The sequence below is a fragment of the Geotrypetes seraphini genome, chromosome 1, assembly GCF_902459505.1.
Source record: "Geotrypetes seraphini chromosome 1, aGeoSer1.1, whole genome shotgun sequence".
NCBI classification, from domain to species: domain Eukaryota; kingdom Metazoa; phylum Chordata; class Amphibia; order Gymnophiona; family Dermophiidae; genus Geotrypetes; species Geotrypetes seraphini.
Genome location: NC_047084.1, coordinates 418,047,330 through 418,069,788, shown reverse-complemented (window position 1 = coordinate 418,069,788; position 22,459 = coordinate 418,047,330). Strand labels below are relative to the sequence as shown.

Genomic DNA, 22,459 nt, shown 5'->3' with positions numbered 1-22,459 from the left:
ACTCCATAACATCGCCGCCACATGCGCCCCTGCTCAGTGCCTGTTCCATCGTTCGCTGCCCCGATTTGTCACAGGGGAGCTTTCTGCGGGTCGCCATTCCCTCCACACACTAACCCAGCACCTGTAGCAGGCAGGTAGGATGTTTTCTAGCACAATGACACAGCAATAAGAAGGGTTAAGCTCAGGGCTCAAACGGAGCTCAAAGATCCATTTGTATTGGTGACATCACTTCCTTCTCGTGAACTTAAATTTTTCAGGGTGGAACTGGGAGATTGTTTGGATGATGATCAGGGCAGCTGGAAGAGAAACTGAGGATTGGGGAACTTTACATGGAGGGGTCAACAGGGGCTGCTCTTGGCTTATGAATCTTGCATTGAAGAACAGTGTTTTAAGGTATCTATAATTTCATCTGCAAAACTGGCAATCCTTTCCAAATAACCCTTCTGTAATACTGCTTATACAACATTGCACAGGACTAGACCAAGAACGCATCCTTGTAGTCATTTAATTAGAGAAAACTTCATTTACCATATCTTTGTCATCGTTAAATCAAACATTTTCTAGCCTACTCAGGTTCCTTAGAGCCCATACATTAGGCACTTAAGACATCCTGTAAATGGTACCTAATTTAGGCCACTTTTTACAAATCCGCATTAGGGGTTTTTTTTATCACCAACCACTGCAGTAACAGTTCCTACACTCATAGGAATTCTATGAGCGTCAGAGCTTTTACTGTAGAGGCCAGCAATAAAAAAAAAACCATCTCTTCTGGGAGACTATTCCACACATTTACAACCCTTTCTGTAAAAAAGTATTTCCTTAGATTTCTCGGGAGCCTATCACCTCTTAACTTCATCCTATGCCCTCTCATTACAGATCTTCCTTCATTCAGGTTATCTATGAGTTTTAAGATAACAAATCTGGACAAGGATGATCAATAATATAGGTATTGCAACAAATAAATTTCATAATAACTAAATATTGTACAATAATGATCTAGACAAGAACAATCAATAGCAATTGTGACAGCAACAAATAAAATTACAATATAAAAAAAAGACATTAGCTATAGTTATAGTAGTAACAGAAAAGAAGGGAGTTAGAAGTATGTGGAAATGAGCTCTGGCTTCCTTTCATCCACAGCCCAATCAAATCAGTTCAGCTAGAGTGTGTCGCAGCACTGGATGACTTTTCTGCTAGTCTTGGGAATTGGAATGTATTATCCAATTAAGAACTTATTGTACAAATCATGAGAATAATTCATTATCTTGCCTAAGCCAAAGTGCTTTAAAATTTGATCCAAATACTTGAATTGGCCCCTATTTAATCCATAATGAGTTAAGTGACCACGATAGTGCAGATATGTGTTTAATTGGCTCTTTTACTAAACCATGGTAAGTGCTAACATACACTTAACGTAGGAAAACTATCTAAAAGAGGACACAATAAAGCATTTTGCCATTTATGTGTACTAATCTTACACTATTTTTTTTTTTTGAGGGGCATGCCAGAGATGAAGGATAGGCATGGAATAACTGTTCAGCTAACATGCTGATAGCACACACTAACTGAATAACACTGACTTTTACTAAACTGTGATAACAGTTATTAGTGCAGGGAGCTGTGCTGAATGTTCCGTTCAGCTCCCGACGCTCATAGGAACTCTATGAGCATTGGGAGCAGTGCAAAGCATTCAACGTGGCTCCCTATGCTAATAACCACTATTGCGGTTTAGTAAAAAGAGTGGGTGGGTAAATGCAGTAAGGGCTCCCATGCCAATTTTTTTTTTCCAACAGTGGCGCACTAATGGTAGTGCATGGCCAAAAAGAGATATCATTGAAATAGACCAAATTTATGGCTTAGTGTGCAGGAAAGTCCTGCATGAGGACCTTTACATTTCTTCAAATGTCATTTGAACACTATATTCTGAAAAAAAATTACATTAACTTAGGGCTCCTTTTACAAAGGTGCGTTAGGACCTTAACGCGAGGAATAGCGCACACTAGCTGCTACCGCCTCCTCTTGAGCAGGTGCTAGTTTTTCGGCTATAGCACACACTAATCCGGTGCGTGCGCTAAAAACGCTAGCGCACCTTTGTAAAAGGAGCCCTTAACCTCCTCCTAATAATGGTGCTATTGCTCCACAACATGTAACTTGAAAAAAACAACACTCCTTTTTTTCTGTGAAGCTCATTATTTTTATTTTATATATATAATTTTAAAAATTGTTTATTAATTTTATATAGCAAAATATAGTTGATATATAGTGTAAGAAAATTTACATAAATTAGCAATATGTTCAGAAAACACCAATAAACTATACATAAATAACTTAAGACCAACCCCCTAAAATAAGCCCACCCCCCACCCACCTACTGTATGTGTATAAAAGGATCTTGAACTGAAACCAAGTCCAAAAGTATGTTTAAAGAAAATTAACATATGTATCTAGCCGACCCCATGTTTCTTTAAATTTTAGAAACTCCCCAGATTTTTCTGACATCTCTCTTTCAAACCTATAATACTGACATACAGTTTCCCACCAGAATGAAAAATTCAAACAATCCAAATGCTTCCCACCCACAGGAGAGGCCTAAGACTCCCGGGCCTATTCTGATTGGCCCAGGTGCCTTAGGCCCCACCTGTGGGCGGGGTTTCAGTCACCTGGGCCAATCCGGCTCCATTCTGGAGCTGGCTGGCCTGCCGGACAGGCGGGCTTGGCACCCGTCCATCCTGCCAACATTTTAAAGGTATGGGGGGTGGGATTGAGGGTGGGGGGGTCAGGGGGTCGGCGGGGGGTCATGGGTCAGCGGGGGGCCGATCGGGGGTTCAGGGGGCAGTCGTTGGGGGGGTTGTGTCGAGGGCAGGAGGGCCTAGGATCCCTCCTGCCCGTACTGTAGTGGGGGTGGGGGATAGGGGGTCCGCCTGGGCAGGAGGGGTTGGGCTCCCTCCTGCCCGATCGTGTAGGGGATGGGGGCGAGAGGCCAGGAGGACTTGGGCTCCCTCCTGGCCTGATCATAATCGGGGGGGGGGTGCCACGGGTACCACGGGGCAAGAGGGCTTTTTGCTCCCTCTTGCCCCGATGCTGTCGGAGAGTCGGGGAGTTGGCGGGGCAAGAGGGCTTAGGCTCCCTCTTGCCCCGAATATAATCGGGGGGTGCCGCGGGGCAAGAGGGCTTGGGCTCCCTCCTGCCCGGATCGTTATAAAGTGGGGGGGATTCTGTAATCGGTGTTGTTTTTGACAGACACTGGTTACAGAATCCAGCTTTTAGGCAAGGACTGGCTCCTCCTTCACCTAAAAGCCCTTGTGTTGGACATTTGGTGCTTAGGCGTTTTTTTGGTTCAATATGGGGTATAAGTGTAGACGTCGTGGGGGGATAAGTGTAGACGTAGTGGTAGTCTGGGCGTTTAAACAGCTGAATGTTAGAGGCAAGCCATTATCAAAAAAAGGATGTTTATTTTGATTATGGACATTTTCCCTGCTTCTGCTTTCAACGTTTAAGGCCTTAGGCCAAAAAGGGACTTATACGTTTTTTTTTTATTATGCCCCTCCACATGTGGTTCTATTTTTTTTTCTGTAAAAGGGCTAGAACTTTGGAATGCGTTCCCTAATCATCTTAGATTTCAAACTTCATTAAACCTTTTTTAAAAGGATCTTAAATCTTTCTTGTTTACTGATGCTTATGGTTACAATTTATATAGCAGTTTTACCTAAGGGATAAATTTTGAGACCTTCCTTTTGTGTATTCCTGCCCCACTATCCTATTTTATATTGTAGTTCCTTACTTTTTTACCTCAATTTCAAGTCTTGTTTTTACTTTTTATATATTTGTTTTAGTTTAATTACTTTATTGTAAGCCGCCTAGACATTTTTTTGATAGGTTGGATATCAAATCTTAATAAAACTTGGAAATGTCATTCCCCTAGGAAATACACCTGGGGTGGACTGCCCGCCCACCCACCCCCATCCGGGTATGCCAATGTAAAAATATGTATTAAATTTGTCCAATAAAAGATTACCTTATTTTCATTTTCTATTTATAAATGCTTATCTATACAGCTACAATACTACTTTATTATGGTAGCTTCCATTTATGCATTTTGGAAAAGTTTATATGAAGAAATATTTAGGAATAAGTGACATCCAGTAAAGTAGATATTAAAGGATTGTTTTCCAGTTTTAATTAGGCTAAGTTTAAAATTAAAAACTGCTGTTGATAAATGTGTAGTGCAATAGTTTGTTCAGTGATAGTTATACAGACTATAAAGTACGTACATATAGGGGTTCATTTTCAAAATAGAAAAATGTTCAAAACACAGCAGAAAGCTGTTGCAAATTCATCCAAATTACTATATTTGAAATATATTTTTATGACTTATTTTTTATAAAGGTAATCTAAATCTCAAAGGGGTGTGCTGGAGGTGTATGTTGGGTGGGACTAGGGCAGACTTACAATTTGGATGTTTTTTTCTGCAATAATGGAGCATTGTAAAAATGTCAAGGGCAAAAAATTACTACATTTTTGGCTAGACATGTTTCAGAAATGAATTATCCTTTTCTCTTCCCAACTACCCTCCTATCTAGTATCTCTATCCCCCACCCCCCTCCATACCATCCCTTGTGTCCAACTTCTCTCCCTCTCTGTTCCTTCCCTCCCTAAATCCCATTGTCCTCCATCTCTCTTCCTCTCCTCTGTTTTTAGACCCATTATTCCCCCCCCTAAGTCCGGCATATTCATGTCTCTTTGAACCCCCCCTTCCCTCCCTCCCAACGTGTACTTCTACACCAGGGCCCCCTCAACCCATGAAGGCCTGCACTCCCCACTGAAGGCCTGCCCCCCCCGAAGGCCTGTCCCTCCTGAAGGTCTGCACCCCCCCTTGAAGGCCAGTACCACCTCTGAAGGTCTGCATCCCCCGAAGGCCTGCACCCCCCCTGAAGGTCTGCATGTTCCCCCTTGGCCTTCCGGTCTTAATTTTACTTAATTACATCAGCAAAGCAGCCTGCAGAAAGGATCAATAGTGCTTTAGTGATCCTTGCAGGCTACCTTCGGCCTCCGCAGCTGTTGTTCCCTCTGCTGCAGTCCTACCCCTCCTATGACATCAGGGGCAGTATTGCGGCAGAGGGAACGACAGCTCCTGAGGCCAATGGCAACTTGCAAGGATCTCTATAGCACCAGCGATCCTCTCTGCAGGCTGCTCCGCTGCTGTAATTAGGTAACTATAATAGCAGGCGGCCAAGGGGAAAGCTGGACATTGCAGCACTTCCTGACTGACCTTCTCTCCTTGCCCCCTAAAGCAGGAGAGGCAGCGGCCAGCAAGAGTTAGCGCTGCTGTTCCTGCTTTAGGGGGCGAAGGGGAGGGTCAGTCACTGAAATGGGCTTTACATGCCTGTGCCAATCAGGGCTTTAGGCCCCTCTCACTGCATCCCAAAACGCACTTGGCACATGCCTAAGGTTCTGATTGGCTCTCACGTCTAAAATGAGCCCCAAAGTCTAACTGCTTTTAATTGTTAACCTTTAGCTGTGTGAGGTGGAAGCTGTTATATTACATTATAAGATCTCCAGTAGACAGCAAAATGTAAATGTAACTTTAACTGAGTTATTGTGAGAGAAGTGTGATATCAATCCAAAATCCAGTACCAGGCATATTGTTAATACAAAATGTTGCTCATGGTCAACAGAGCAATTTTACCACACCATAAGTGGTAACTTCTGCTCCACTCTCTACTTTCCATGGAGCATCTGCCCTTTCTCTCTATCTCCCTCTTTCTCTGCCCTTCCTTTCCATTCAGCGTCTGCCTCTCTCTGTTCTTTTCATGCAGCATCTGCATTTTCTCTCTCTATCCCTTCCATCCCGTGTCTGCCTTTGGTATGCCATTGTATTACCCCATTGTCTGGCATCTCTGTCTCCTTTCCTTCCTTCTTTCTTCCCCCTCTTTTATTGTTTTCCATCTCTCTCCTCTCCTCTGGTTCCTTTCCCTCCCTTCCCCATGGTCTGACATCTCTGTCGCCTTCCCTTCCATCTCTCTCTCCCCTCTTCTGCTGTTTGGCATCTCTCTCCTCTCCTCTGGTTCATTTTCCTCCTTTTCCCATGGTCTGACATATCTCTCCTCTTCTCTTCCTTCTAACTTTCTCCCTCCCTTCCAATTTGGCAGCTTTTTCCTTTACATTTCCTTCCCCTGAGTCAGATCTGACATTCCCCCTCCCCCTCTCTTCCCATGGGTTGCATAACACTCTCTCTTTTCTCCCCCAGGCTGATGCTTGCAATCTTTGAACTGCTGACAGCATCAGTCAGCTGAACATGCTGCCATTGACTCCATTTGGGGTTTTTTGAGGAGGGGTTACTCAATTTTAAAAAAACCTTTATTGATCAATATTATCATTATAGTAACAAATATATCAATAACTTGACAAAAGGTCTTGAGAAATACATCTGTAAGACCAGCAAACCATATCACCTCTCCTTCCATTCTGTGTAGGCTTTTCTGAGAGAGAACACAAATGTTCCCATCTCAGCTTTGAAAACTTTTACATCATCACTATTCCAGAGTCAGGGGTGATGCCTCCATTCTGTCCATTTGTAATACGCATGCCATTTTGACATTAATATACTCCAATTTTATTATCATAGTACTGAGATATGGAGGATACATATACTTCCATGTTGTGGCCACTTCTGTATGTATGTAAACTCACTTTGTTAAAACTTTATAAAATCTCTCCCCCCCAAGTCCAAAATCAATTATTCTTACACTTTTAATAAGGAAAAATGGAGAGGGATGGTGTGGCGCAGTGGTTAAAACTACAGCCTCGGCACCCTGAGGTTGTGGGTTCAAACCCACGCTGCTCCTTGTGACCTTGGGAAAGTCACTTAATCCCCCCATTGCCCCAGGTATGTTAGATAGATTGTGAGCCCGCCGGGCTTGATTACCTGAATAAATGCATGTAAACCATTCCGAGCTCCCCTGGGAGAACGGTATAGAAAATTGAATAAATAAATAAAACATGAACAGTAGTTTGCTTTTTTTTTTTTTAATACTGATACCACCGTTCACTTATCTTGTTTTCTTTAGCAACGCATTACGATTGAGCCCGCCACATCTTACCGTCTGCAAGGACTGAAACCCAACAGCTTGTATTACTTCCGCCTGGCAGCTCGTTCTCCCCCAGGCTTGGGTGCTTCTACTGCAGAGATCTCAGCTAGGACTATGCAGTCAAGTAAGTCTTTTTCCCTCATAGTTTTAAGCAATTATTACATAAGAACTACCATACTGGGAGAGACCGAAGGTCTATCAAGCTCAGTATCCTGTTTCCAACAGTGGCCATCTCAGGTCCCAAGTACCTAGCTAGATCCCAAGTAGAAAAGCATTTATTGGTATGCATGGAAGCAAAAATGGGCCAGTTCGACAATAGAACAAGAAAAGAAGAATGTTGAAGCTAAATTGGGAGACTGAGAATTACATTTTACATAATTTACTTCAGGACCTAGAAGTCAAGATGGCAATACTTTGCTGCTGTTAAAATGTGGTCTAAAAATAGAGAGGCCCTTTTACTGAGCTGCGGTAAGCTCTAACACATGCTTACCACAGATTAAAAAGCACTATAGCAGGGTGCGCTCAGGCATCCCATGGTAGTTTTGGGATCTGCACAGGCTTCCCACTCACTAAAAAATACTTATTATTTTTTAGCATTAGTGTGTGTTTGGGGGGAGAGTAGATGTATTCTCTGGTAATTGGTTTGCACAGCTACATTGTGCTTCAACTGATTAGCGCATGGCCATTACTAAGCAAAATTGAAAATGGGACCATTTTACCACCACACTAAAAGTGGCTTCACAGCGCAGGAAAGGCCCACACTGGGGATAGTGCTAGCTTCTATTTACTGCATTTTAGTAAATGGACCCCAGAACGCAGTTATAAGTATATTCCTGATGTGAAATTTAAAAAAAATGTCTAAAAGTCTCTTCTGGGACTTTGCAGGTTTGTTAGAACTGAAACTTATTTGGGATATTTTCTATTTTAATTGAAGTAACGGCATATAAAATGACAATGCATAATATCTATTTCCAGGACTTCACCTTTCTTTTAATTTGTCGTTATGAAGCTATCCATTAGAACACCAACTACAGCTAGTTTCTATTTTTTGAAACTGGTTTCAGAAAACAGTCTGGTTTGACAAAAAGCTGATGTAAGGGGCCTTAATTATGTTATCCTTCATAATGAAATACAAGGTTTGGTAAAAAGAAGACAACTGGAATTCTGTGCAAAGTCCAGTGTAATATCCCCCTATATAGAAACATATGGAATATGAAAGCAGATGTTTTATATTCTATTGTTTTTCCTTAATAAATATATATTATTCAAGTTCCATATGGTTTATATGTTGCTTGTATTATATATTTAAATTTTATCCTGTTGTCTTTTTTTTTAATGTATCTTAATTATTCTCTTTATCCCTTGGCTGCCATATTGAAAACACTGCTAAGCAAAGAATACAAATGTTAAACTGACATTATAGTAACAAATATTGTGCATGTTCAAATATTAGCACTAACAAAATTATTTTGATAATTCAGAGGTTTATTTAGGTAAAGGATTAAAGATCCTCCTGGTTATGATTTATGTCAGTTTTGAGATATTAGCATTTAAAGATTTTCTGTTACATCCACTCTGGAGTCATTGCAACAGGTCTTTCATTCCAACCCGCAAACTTGGTATTGCAAAAATCAAACACATTTTTCTCTCCTCTGCTCCTCCCATTTGGCAGAGGAATACAGAGCCCCCTGCAGTTTTCATTTCTGCAAGTGAACCATGCAGAACATTTTATGATCTGCTCTGCTTCCTTTCTTATTTTTTTCACTTAACATTTATTTTTTTTGGGGGGTGGCCCTAGTGCCTGGAGACTCTTTGGAGGATTCCCTGCCTGGAAAAAGATGTAGTTTCATAATGCCAGACTGCTGCTTCACAGGGCAAGCTTTGAGTTCTTTGAGCAACCAAAGGTAGATTCGGTGGTGGCTCAGGTGACCAAGCGTACTGCCCTCCCCAATGAGGGAGGAATTATGCTGAAGGATTCTCAGGATCACAAGGTAGACCTGGTTCTGATGAAGCTTTTTTTGAGGTGGCTTCTTTGGGTATTAAGGCAGCTGCAGCTGGCTTCGTTGTGGTGTGTGATTGTCGCACTAAGCTGTGCCGTGATCCTTCAGTGGAGGATGACACTTCCCCCAACTGGTGCTAGAAGGGGTTGATTATGTAGCAGATGCTTTGTATTATCTTTTTCTAAAATTAGACAAAGTTTCAGCTTATGCTGTTTCAACTTGTAGAACACTTTGGATCCAGCACTGGGCTAGAGATTCAGCTTCTAAGGTGACTCTCAGCAGGCTTCTTTTTTAAGGGTCAAATTCTTTTTGGCAAGAGATTAGATGATCCAGTGGCCAGTGTGGCAGACCGCTCTCCTGAGTCTCTTCCTGCTAACAAGCCTCAGTGTACTTCTGGGGGAGGTCATGGCAATTTTTGTCCCACAGGTTTCGCCAAAGCTCCTCGAGCCCTTCTAGCCAGAAATATTATCAAAATTATAGACACTATTCCAATCCTAGATGCCAACAGGCTTCAGGTTCTTGTGTCAGCACCTCCTCTAAAAAGTCACAATGATACCAGAGACTCAGATGCACCTTTTCACATTGGAGGGCAGCTGATGTCGTTCTTACAGGAGTGGGAACAAATTTCCTCAAACCAATGAGTGCTGGACATCATATGGGAGGAACACAAGATAGACTTCTTCTGCTTCCCTCCAGATTTGTTTGTGGACTCTCCAGCAGTAAGACTGGAGAAGGAGCTAGAAGTCAGGGCAACTGTGCATCATCTCTTGGACATTCAGGCTATAGAACCAGTTCCCAAAAGTGAATTGGGCTTCAGCAGATACTCCTTATACTTCATCATACTAAAGAAAGGCTCAGAAGACTGGAGACCCATCCTGGATTTCAAGTCGAACAATGCTTTTCTATGAATTTTGCACTTTCACATGGAAACAGTACATTCAGTCATTGCAACGGTTGCTCTGGGAGAGATTATGGTTTCACTGGATCTAACGGAACCCTATCTGCATATTCCTATCTTCCCCAGACACCGGAAGTATCTGAGATTTCACATTATTCAACAGCATTTCTAGTTTACGGCCCTACCTTTTGGGTTGGCAATGGCTCCCCGTGCCGTCACCAAAGTGATGGCAGTGGTAGCAGCGTATCTCCATAGAATGGGGGTCCTGGTTCATTTATATCTGGATGATTGGTTGATCAGAGCTCCATCCAGACTGGAGTGTGAGCAGGTGGTTGAGACTGTGGTGTCTCTCCTGCAGCATTTGGGCTAGATTGTAAACTTCAGGAAAAGTCAGCTAATTCTGTCTCAGAGGTTGGGTTACCTAGGAGTTTGGTTCGACACACTCAAAGGCTGTGTTTTTCTTCCCGAGCCATGCAAACAGTAGCTCCAGAAACAGATTGAGGATCTTCTGGTAATCCTGAGTTCCAGAACTTGGCAGTATCTGCAGGTCCTGGGATCCAAGGTGTCCTACCTGGAGGTTGTGCCCTGGGCTTGCACTTGTGGCCGCTGTAGTAGTCCCTCCTGTCCCGATGGTCCTTGCAACATAATTCCCTTCAGATAATAATAATATTAATAATAACAGTTTATATACCGCAGGACCGTGAAGTTCTATGCGGTTTACAATGATTAGAAATGTTACAGATTGAGTGAATAAACAAAGTTACAGATGGAATGAATAAACAAAGTACAGACTTAGCGATTGGTGGTTCTTGCGATCATTTGTTAAGGACTAAGATTGAATAGGTTGGTTTCCTAAGTATTTCAGGAATAGATGTGTTTTCAGGCGTTTCCTGAATTCTCCATAGGTAGTAGGCACAAGCAATTGTTCAAGGTCTCTTCCCTGGACAATTGTTCAAGGTCTCTTCCCTGAACAGAACTGGTGGTGCAGAGCTCAGGATATGCAAAATGCCACAGCAGTAAGAGAATAGGGGGTACCAGAAGTGCTCCCATAAGTCAGGAAGCTCAGATGCTGTTCAGTGAGGAAGAAGTTCAATATCTAGCTCTTTTGGAGGCGCATGTGGCTGGCGTAGACAATGTTGAGGTGGACTTTCTCAGTCGCCAAATCCTGGACCCGAGAGAGTGGTTGATTTTGCAGAGAGCATTCCATCTCATTGTCATTCGCTTAGGCATGCCCTTCATGGACTTGATGGCTTTGGCTAAGAACTCCAAAGTCAAACAATTTTTCAGTTGAAGAGAACAGTCATGAAGCTTAGGTCTTGATGCATTAGTTCAATCCTAGTCACCTCAGGAATTCCTTTACATCTTTCTACCCTGGCCCATGGTGGGTTGGGTCATTCACAGGATTGCAACTCATTGGGACCTAGTGGTCCTGGTGGCCCTGGACTGGCCTCGTTGCCCATGGTATGCAGACCTGATTCATCTTCAGCAAGACGAGAAGCTCAGGTTCCCTTATCATCGCTACCTTCTCAGTCAGGGGCCAGTTCCTATGGAGAACCCCCAGCGCTTTGGTCTTATGGCATGGCTCTTGAGCACAAGACCTTGAATCAAAAAAACTGCTCTGATGTGGTTATTGCCATTCTTTAGAAGTCCAAGAAGTCATCTATGGCAGCTTATGCCAAGACTTGGAAAGCTTTCCAGTAGTTTTGTGCCAGAGGCCAAGCGGAACCATTGTGGGCTCCCATTCCGGTGGTCATAGCCTTCTTGAAGGTCGGTCTAGACAATGGCCTGGCGGTAGCTTCCCTCAAGGTACAGGTGGCAGTCCTCTCCTTCGGAGTGCACAATGGCTTTTCTTCACTTATAGCTCACCCTGATGTGACCAGATTCCTCAGGGGGTGCTTCATTTAAGCCATCCACTGTGTCAGCCCTTTCCTATTTGGAATCTTAATATTGTGCTGAAAGGTCTGACTGAACCTCCTTTTGAGTCGCTCGAGGAGGTTTCTCTTCTGGATCTTACAGTCAAGATTGTTTTCCTTGTGACAATTGTCTCAGCTCAGCGTATTTCAGAGCTGCAGGCCTTTTCTTGTAGGGAACCCTTTCTTCAGTTCATGGAAGCGGGAATGTCCCTCTTTGCAGTTCCTTCCTTTCTTCCGAAAGTGGTTTCAGGGTTTTATGTGAACCAGGAAGTTTGTCTACCTGCTTTTTGTTTCACGGGGTCAGTAAAGAAGGATAAGCTTTTGAAGAAACTAGATGTGCGCAGAGTTTTGCTTCACTATTGGAGAGGACTAATGACTTCCATCTCTCGGATCATCTATTTAACCTGACTAGCCAGTCCAGACAGGGCAGGACAGTTTCTAAGGCCTCTAGTTCCTGATGGATCTGCATGGCCATCTCGTCAACCTACATCGGCTGTGGCAAGCAGCCGCTAATCTCGCTCAAAGCCCATGCTTCTTGGACGGAGTCTCGAGCAATTAATCTGACCAAAATTTGTAGAGTGGCCACTTGGTCATCCATTCATACCTTTACCAGATTTTACAGAGTGAATGTGGTGGTTTGGTCCGATGCTACATTTGGGGACTTGGTGTTGTGGGCAGGCTCTTCTGTCCCACCCTAGATGTTGTCATTGCTTTGGTACCTCACCTGTTGTAATGACTCTGGAGTGGATGTAACAGAATGGAAGATTAGATTCTTACCTTTGGTAATCTTTCTGTTAATCCACAAAGGAGTCATTACAGCCTGCCCTCGGTCAATATTTGTCCATTGTATTGCCTACATATTTCTGCCTCAGATGTTCTCCTTTCAGAACTCAGTATCTTCCAGCCAGCAGACAGGAGCCTGTGGAGAATCCTTTTGTATATGTGGGTATATATCTTTGCTGAAGGCATGCTTCCAAATTGTGCTTGTTGCACAGAGCAGGTTGGTTCTATATTGTTGCCATGTTCTTAATTATATTTTCTATTGCCTATTTATTAATTGTTTCTTTATATTGCACAGCAGAACAAAATAAAGTTGTATTGTGGGGAGTTCTTTGTGCCCCCCTTGGTGTCTATGCTTTGTTCCAGTCCTCTTTGGTTACTTTTGGACACTACTGCAGGGGGTTTGCATTCCTCTGGCAAGTGGGAGGAGCAGAGAAGAGAAAAAAGTGTTGGCTTTCTGGAGCACCCGGTTTGCAGGTTGGAATGAAAGACCTATTGTAATGACTAGTTTGTGGATTAACAGAAAGAAGATTACCAAAGGTAAGAACCTAATCTTTCATTGAAATCTTCTATTTAACCTTTCCCTCTTTGAGGGCACTGATCAGAATCATCTACCCAGCTGAAGAGTGGAGAAGGGAAGGCAATTTTAAGTAATGGGGGAGGTGGATATCTATGGAACCTATTAATACCTAATGGGATTCAATAGAGAGACACGTTGATAATTTTGAGAGCTTTTGTTGATACTGCTGCTTTAAAAAAAATTGAATGTGTTTCAAGACTATTTCTATTAACAGTAAGTTCTGAAGAAAGTCACCAGTTTGACTTGTTCTTTATTTGCAATTGTAATGTAAATAATTACTGATTTGATTATAAACAAATTTAAGATATATAAGGAAAACCACCTGATCCAGACATGCTAAGAGGGAGGGGCAAAAAACAAACAAACAGAAAATACAACTGATACACAGTTTTTCTGGCATAAATCTGGCCTTTGGAGAACCTGCCTCTAACTAGAATCTGGTTCTTTTTTTCTTTTTTTTTCTTTCAATCCATATTAGCCTGCTTCTGAATATGTGACCCACTGAGCAAAAAGGTATCAAATAACAAAGATTAAAGCTTTGAAAGTGTGGAAGGGCAAATTTCATTTTTGAAAGTTTTAAGGGGTATTTTCAAAAGGATATCCACCAAGAGTGGGGACATCCAAGACAGAACATCCATCTCACATGCATTTTTGAACAGGATACAGCCTGTCTGAATATATGCAAGATGAACATCCATATGCTGGGGGAAAACAAGGGACATGGACGTCTGTATGGTAGAATTCTTAGAAAATGGTCATACAGATGTCCATGTAGAGCAGAGAATCAACCTTGTGGCTAGTGAAGTGGACTTAAACTAAAGGATCTATCTTCATCCCACTTTAGCCCTGCTCCTCAACCCTACTTCTTCTCTATTAACGTCAGGTATTATGGCCATTTTTAGCATACAGCCTGGTATCTCCTTCCGGTTTCACTTTCAGGCAAGGAGGGGGACAGCAACCACTGGCAGAGAAGAGATGTCATGCCTTAAATCCCTCCAGTGGACAGCTGCTCAATTACAACACCTTTCTCTAACCTAGACATTCCTGAAGCAAGATGTCCTTCTCTTTAGACATGGACATTTCTGCCCCTTCTGTAATTGCTGTTGGACGTTCACATTTCAGGCCCTCCTTTGTCCCACTCAAAACACTCTGAGAATACTCCTCCTTACTATTTGGATATACTGCAGTGTTGGACGTCCCCATTCTACTTTTACAAAATTGGGATTTGGATGTTTCAAGAACATGGACATCCATTTCAGCCTTTAAGATGTCCATATTTTTCAAAAATGATCACCTTTGAGTGCTATAGGGTCAGTAGAATGGGACTATGTAATTTTTTTTAAAACAAATTTGATGTTTTCATGTTCTACAGCCTAAAAACAGCAGGTACCTAAAGTGGGGTGTGTTGTTAATTCTATGCTTAATTACTTTTTTTGTTGACAAACATTTCTCATTTATTAAAGACATAATTAGTCCAAACCTGAGCTGAAATTTTTACAGGATTATGCATTTGATATCTTTCTATCTTGTGGTATAAATATGTCACATACCCCACTTTTGGTACCTTTTCGCTCAGCGGGTCACATATATGTTCCTGCCACCTATGGTTTTGTTGACATATCATAGTGTAGGGTAATATATTTTGTGAGGACCTAAAAAATGACTAAAATTGTAGCCTTCATTTAAAGTTCACTATCCTTTAAAACCATGTAACAACTGAATCCTTGAGGATGATTGTAGAAGTAGTTGACCCTTTATGTGGGTGTTGATTAATAGATTTGATATACCACCTTTTAAGGTAAAATATAGTATTAGAAAGAAAAAACAATTATGATAATGTGCCTGCCCCAACACCCAAATCCTATGAGGTCACCGAACAATGCAAAGATTAGAGCAAAGAGAGAAATTTTAAGATCCCATTTAAAATTTACAGTGTTGGTCTCAGATTACAAAGTAAAGTTATTGAATATAACTTGAAAAGATGGTATTACATTTGACGTTGCTTGAGATAACTGCCTTTCTTATATTGCTTTGAGGCCATTACTCTTGTTTGCTCAAGAAACAACAAAAAGAAAAAGGAAGAACAACCAAGTGCCTTTAATGTGTCATACTTTTAAATGCTTTTAAAGTATAGAAATGATATCTAACTACTGCCAGAATCAGGAAATTCTAGGAAGCTATGACAGCATTTTGTACAGCTGTGTTTGGTCCATATGCAATGTTACAAAAAAACAAAAAAAAAAAACCAACAGGCATACATTTATATACTGAATATTGCTGGCTCAGGTGACCACAGAATCCCAATCATATTCTCTCTCACTTTGCTTAGAAAACCCCTTTGCATTTCCTTAATAACAGTATATTCTTTGAGCACGCCAAATCCATTCTCCTCAAGATCGCCACCACCACCACCAACATTTTAAACAATGATATTGATAAACTATCTTTATCTGATATAGATGTTAGTCACATAGAAAGAGAGAAAAATTATGGCAGATACAGGCCAAAAGGCTCATCCAATCTGCCCATCCGCAGCAACCACTATTTCCTCCTCTCCCTAAGAGATCCCACCTGCTTTCTTTAATTCAGACACAGTCTTTGTCTCTACTACCTCCTACCGGGAGACTATTCTACACATCTACCACCCTTTCTGTAAAAAAGTATTTCCTTAAATTACTTCAGACATAAGAACCTCATCATAAATGTTTTATCCTAGAAAGTCATGTTTAAAAAAAAAAATAAATGAAGTGGTTGCCCAATATCTGGTCACTACATTGCTGTTAGTCCCATTTCACTTTTCCAAAGATTTCTCAAGATTATATTATATTAGACTAGTATGAGCAAATGATAATAATTTTAAAACATTTTTATATCCATGCTCCTCCTTGCTTGAGGGACCCAGGACACATTAGACCAAAAATGTCAAGGCTACCCCTATTTGATGGCATCTTGTTCCAACTGTACCTCGCTCACCTTTTTAATCTGTGATCTTCTGTCATGATTCATAACACTTATTTGATTTCCTGTCTATCCCATCTCCATTTAGCAGCCTACCAAAGCCTCTTGACAACCATTTGTAATACTATATTAAATATGGAATACCCACGCCTATTTCTGAGATGAATTTCTAATGATGCTCTTGCAGTCTCTCTTTAAATCTTTGTTTTATGTCCAAATCACCCGAAACGTTTGCAAAATGTTTGTAGGTTACCTTCCGTCTACTTTTTTTTTTTCCTTCTCCTTTTAATTTGTTTCTGTTAGCTGTTATCTCTATATACTATACTTTGGAATCAGAAGGAGTCAGACTAACATGGGAAACTGCATTGATTTTATAAATAATTAATCTGTCTTTATTTTGATGATCAGGCTTATGCTTTCAACAAAGTTTGTGGTGTTGTCACTCAAGTGTGTAATCATTAAGACTAGTGACTAGTAACAGCTTTATTTTATTTATTATATTTATAAAAGTTTGATAACACTGACAGCATGCAAGTGCATCTATGTGGATTAGATTTTTTTTAAGAGAAAAAGAGAAAGCAAGAGAGTCATCACTAGAAAAAAGCTGGATGAAAGTAGGATAAAGCAGGGAATATAAACTGACAGATCAAGAAGAAATAAAGGGAATTGGTCAATGAAGAGAGGGGAGATAAAAGGGGAAATTGCAGTGGCCCTGAAAGGTGTTATTTGAGATCTGATAGAGACAGCCGCATCTGCCTTCTCTATTACAGGCCCAGGACTGTGGCATAGGCTCCCAGCCTCCAAGGACATATTTAGTTGTGTCTAACACTGTTACAGTTTTTTAAAGTTGTTAAAAACTAATTTGTTTACAGAGGCTTTCTTTTGACTATGATAGGAGGTAGTTCCCTTTATGATAAGAATGGTTGTATTAGTATATGGATATAAGTATTTCATATAAGTATGTGGACATAAGTATTTCATATAAGTATGGTTCTAAAATAAGAAAATCAGAACAACAAAAAAAAGTATATATATGAAAAAAGCACGTTCGATCCCATGAAGATTGGGTTCAGTGAGCTTGGCCACTTGAACCATTGGGTACATTAACCCTCTGAGGATCGGGTATAACCTTTATCTAAGATTAAGGATTATGTTAAAAGTATATGGACACTGGAAGTTGTAAATTGATGTGAGTAAAGGAGCGACATTCATTCCTCTTGTCCCCCATTAAATATTTGATACCCTCTTCGAATGAGAGGCCTAGATATTTCACCATAAATCTTTGCCCTAGCTCTCATCTGACCCCCAAATACTCCACAATCCATATTACAGTATTTTTAAAGCGCTTTCTGGTTTAACTCTGTTAAAATAATGATCAGCACAGTTATATCCAATCCTACTTGTGGTTTCAGTAGCTTTTTAAACACCTTAGATTTCCTTTTCTCATTTTTCTTTACTTGTTCTTTTCAAATATCTTACCAGATTGCCCCAGCCTTTTTCTGTTTTCACATGTTGCCTGTAGGCATCTTGAGAGCACCCCTTTGAACTAAAAATGAGTTTGGAAACTCATGTTGATAGGACTATAAAAGGTGCCACCAGCCCCAGCCTTACTTTCATGTACATTTCCTCTGCTTGTTGGATGTAAGAGCCCCAGAGCCACCTCACATCTGTCAGCAGCTCTTTTATCTGTTTTCAAGACATGTCTAAATAATTTTAATTGGTTAGCTACTACCTGCACATCCTTGCAGCCCAGCTCAGACCCTTTGTCAACATCCCTTGAGTTGACTACAGTTTTGTTAACCCTAAATAGCTTGGATTTTTATTTCCGGTATTTATTTTTAATTAAAGTGCTGTTTTTTTAAGTGTGTCCTCAAATTCAGTTTCTTTTTGACCTTCAGAGCCTCGGTTAAATGCTCCAGGATGCTATCCATGATTGATTCCCTTTCATTCTTTCTGGTCTCTCTTTGCCTTCTGCAATCTCTCTCTCTCCTTTGTTTTGTCCCCTTGTCCCTCAGTTTTGAAAAGCCAGGAGAGAACAGGCTTGAACAATTAAGATTTGAATTTTTAGTCTAACACACTTACAGGTAAGATATTCAGGGTATGGTGAATGCCTTTATTTTCTGCTGAATTTTCTAAATGCCATTCCTTTCCTGCAAGTAGTCTTTCAGGCATACTTTGCTTATGGTTTTTCCAGCAACATAATTTCTCTGGATATCCAATCTCCCATAGTTATTCCAGGATCTTAATGGCTCATTCCACTTTCCTGAAATGAGCTTACCAGAAGCAAGACATATGAGCCATAACATTCTATTTTTGGCTGATTATGTGCTTTGGATTTAAAATTTTGGGATATTTACTAAAATGTGTTATAGTTTTGTATGTTAAGGATAAAGCTTATGCAGTAAATATTGAAAGTATGGTTCATACCTGCCCATCATTTACAGCACAGGACATACATAGTATAAATCAGTGTTTCTCAACTCGGTCCTGGAGTACCCCCCTGCCAGTCAGGTTTTCAGGATATCCACATTGAATTTGCATAAACTTGATTTGCAAAGGCTGCCTCCATTATATGCAAATGTCTTTTATGCATATTCATTGTGGATGTCTTGAAAGCCTGACTGGCAAGAGTTGAGAAACACTAGTGTAGATGACCATGTCAAATACAATTGAGCAGATAGCTCAGGCACATTTGCACTATTTTGTGAAGCATTTGATATGGGTCCCTAAACTAAGTATTAACAGGCAGCTCAAACCCCGTCATGATGCCATACCCTACCCTGATGCAAGCTCCTCCAGGGGTAAATTCCCAACCCAACCACAAGCCCTCTCCCCAAGTCAGGAGCCTCCCTTCAGCATTCTCCCTCCCAAGTCAACTATTTGTATGCTAATGTACAGCACAATAGCTGGCAATGCCAGCCATGCCTGATTTTTGCTTTGATTTTGCCTTAGCCCGTAGTAAGCAGTTAACCATGGGATTTTTACTTTTCATGAGATTTTACTGTGAGCCTAAGCTACTGTTTTCCTTGTATTCAAATCTGCAGTAAGTGCTTAATACATTTTAACAAACTTTATATTCAGACTCAGCATTGACACAGAATGAATTCCACATGAGAAATATCATTCCACAGCTGACAGGCCCTCCAAAGTGAATAGAAATACCTTCAAACCTCTAAGAGGCATTTTCATCAATAATAGCAAAACCTCCCTTCAGGAAGTGTTCCATAACCAGTACAAATTTAGGACCATGTCTGACCTTATGATTTATAGTTTAGTTTTTTTTATTAAAAAGTATCCTTTGAATAATTCCCTAGAGAGGAAAAGGCCATAGTCTGTTATTGAGAAATATATGGGGGAAGCCACTGCTTGCACTGGATCGGTAGCATGGGATGTTGCTACTGTTAGGGTGATTAAATTTTCAGATGACACTAAATTGTTCAAAGTTGTTAAAACACATGCGGATTGTGAAAAATTGCAGGCAGACCTTTGGAAATTGGAAGACTGGGCATCCAAGTAGCAGATGAAATTTAATGTGGACAAATGCAAAGTGATACACATGGGGAAGATTAACCCAAATCACAGTTACCAGATGCTAGGGTCCACTTTGGGGGATAGCACCCAAGAAAAGGATCTGGGTGTCATCATAGACAATACAATGAAACCTTCTGTTCAATGTGTGGCGGCAACAGCCACAAAAAGCAAACAAGATGCTAGGAATTATTTAAAAAGTGATGGTTAACAAAACTAAGAATGTTATAATGCCTTTGTATTGCTCCATGGTGTGACCTCACCTGGAGTATCGAGTTCAGTTCTGGTCTCCTTATCTCAAGAAAGATAGAGCGGCACTAGAAAAGGTTCAAATAAGAGATGATAAAGGGGATGTAACTCCGCTCGCATGAGGAAAGACTAAAAAAGGTTAGAGCTCTTCAGCTTAGAAAAGAGATGGCTGAGGGGGACATATGAATGAGTGGAGTTAAACGGATACAAGTGGATTGATTTTTCACTCTGTCAAAAATTACAAGACTAATGGACTAAACTAAACTAAACTAAACTAAACCTTGGGTTTATATACCGCACCATCTCCACGAATGCGGAGCTCGGCACGGTTTACAGGAAGAAAGATGAGAGAGGAACTACAGTGGAGAGATTAAAGAGTTAGGTGTAAAGGGGGAAGGTGAGAGGCCTAAGAGGGGGGAAGTGTTACAGTTTTGAGAATAGCCAGGTTTTTAGGTGTTTGCGGAAGAGTTGGAGGAAGCTTGAGGTTCGGAGAGGGGAGGTGAGGTTATTCCAGATCTCAGTGATTCTAAAGGGGAGGGATGACCCAAGTTTGCCTACATGGGAAATACCTTTTATGGAAGGGAAGGATAGTTTAAAAATTTGGGAGGATCTGGAGGAAGTAGGGGTTGGGGAGTTCCAGGATAGAGGGATAACGGCAGGAAGGATGCCATGTAGGATCTTGTAGGCCAGACACACACATTTGAAGTGGATCCTGGGGATTACTGGGAGCCAATGGAGCTTAGACAGGAGTGGTGAGACGTGATCAAATTTGCTTTTCGCGAAAACAAGCTTAGCTGCGGCGTTCTGAATCCGCTGAAGTCTGTGGAGGCTTTTCTTGGTTAGGCTTAGGTAGATAGAATTGCAATAATCCAATCTGGAGAGGATGATGGATTGTACTAGGACTGCGAAGTGTTTTTGGTGAAAATAGGGTCTGACTTTCCTTAGCATGTGAAGGCTGAAGAAGCATTTCTTCACCAGGGATTGGAGATGTTCATTGAAGGATAGAGAAGAGTCTAAGGTGACACCCAGAACTTTGCTTGAGAACTCGAACTGTAATGGGGGGCCGGAGGACAATGGGATGGACACTCGATGAAGTTATAGGGAAATACTTTTAAAACCAATAGGATGAAATTTTTTTTTCAGTCAGAGAATAGTTAAGCTTTGGAACACGTTGCTGGAGGTTGTGGTAAGAGCAGTTAACATAGCTGATTTTAAGAAAGGTTTGGATAATTTCCTGGAAGAAAAGCCCATAGTCTGTTATTGAGAAAGACATGGGGGAAGCCACTGCTTGCCCTGGATTGGTAGCATGGAATGTTGCTACTCTTTGGGTTTTGGCCAGATACTCACTCAACACATACCAGATCATGACCCCTTGCCAGATGCATGTTTTAGAGTTTTAGACATTTCATATATCCTGGCTTTGCGAAATCATGTTTTTAGACCATTCTTCAAGCTTCACTAGGTCCTCCCTCGTGTTATTCACACCATTAGGGGTGTCTACTCTATTGCAGATTTTGGTATCATCCGCAAAGAGGCAAATCTTACCTGACAGCCTTTCAGCTATATCACTTATAAAAGTGGAATCATATGTAAAACTTACATTAACCTAGTATGAAAGGTTTGATGCCTACTAACCCAAACGTGCTTATATTAAAAATGATTTGTGTTTTAAACATTCATAATCTAGTACTTTGACATTATGAATGTTAGATTATGAATGCTAGATTATGAATGTTTAAAAAAACACAAATCATTTTTAAGATAAGCACGTTTGAGTTAGTAGGCATCAAGCTTTTCTCCAGTAAATCACCTGTTGCTCTTGGCCTCTCTGCTGCTGTTCTTAGAGCTTCTGCTGTTTCAAGCCACAGGTCTGTTCCTGACCTCTGTTCTGGGAAGGGTAGAGAGGTCCACCTGCATTTGAAGGAAGTCCACAAGCCTTGACATTGATTTTGCTGAAGCTTCTGCTCCCAAAGCCCTGGGGATCTTCTCATTTTAGAGTTCATGTTTGAGCTGTGCCCTAGTGCATCACAGTTCTTCCATTTGTTTCAAGAGATAATATATTTTCATTAAATGTCTATGCCCTGTCAATTGATAGAAATCAAGTCATTAGTTTTTATTTATTTATGTTAATGTTTGCAATAAATTTTTTTCTCTATTCTTCCTTTTGTTCTAATTCTTCGCATACCCAAAGATCACAGGCTGCAAATACAAATTCTTCCTTGGCAGAACCTTCATGTTCTAAGCAAACAGACAGCAATCCTGGCTGGGAAACTGCATAAATAAAAACAGACAAACCTACAGTGCATTCCGAAAATCAATTAAAACCGCTCTATTTGACAAATTCATTACCTAAACAGATGACCTTTTCTCACTATGTTATTTCCCCGCTGCAAACCCAAATGTAACCTCTCATGTATCTCTAATCCCTCATGTATTCTTTCCCCATGTAACCCCAATTTCTT

General features: G+C 40.9%; 1 protein-coding gene across 12 annotated transcripts in view; it reads left to right on the top strand.

Annotated features, from left to right (window-relative positions):
• Positions 1 to 22,459, top strand: part of PTPRD (protein tyrosine phosphatase receptor type D) — a 1,247,124-nt gene that overhangs the window by 680,422 nt on the left and 544,243 nt on the right. For all 12 annotated transcript variants that reach the window (XM_033918844.1, XM_033918800.1, XM_033918751.1 and 9 more), the window contains one exon: positions 7,071 to 7,215. In XM_033918844.1, the coding sequence (XP_033774735.1) occupies positions 7,071 to 7,215 (145 nt within the window). The remainder of the gene's footprint in view (positions 1 to 7,070; positions 7,216 to 22,459) is intronic.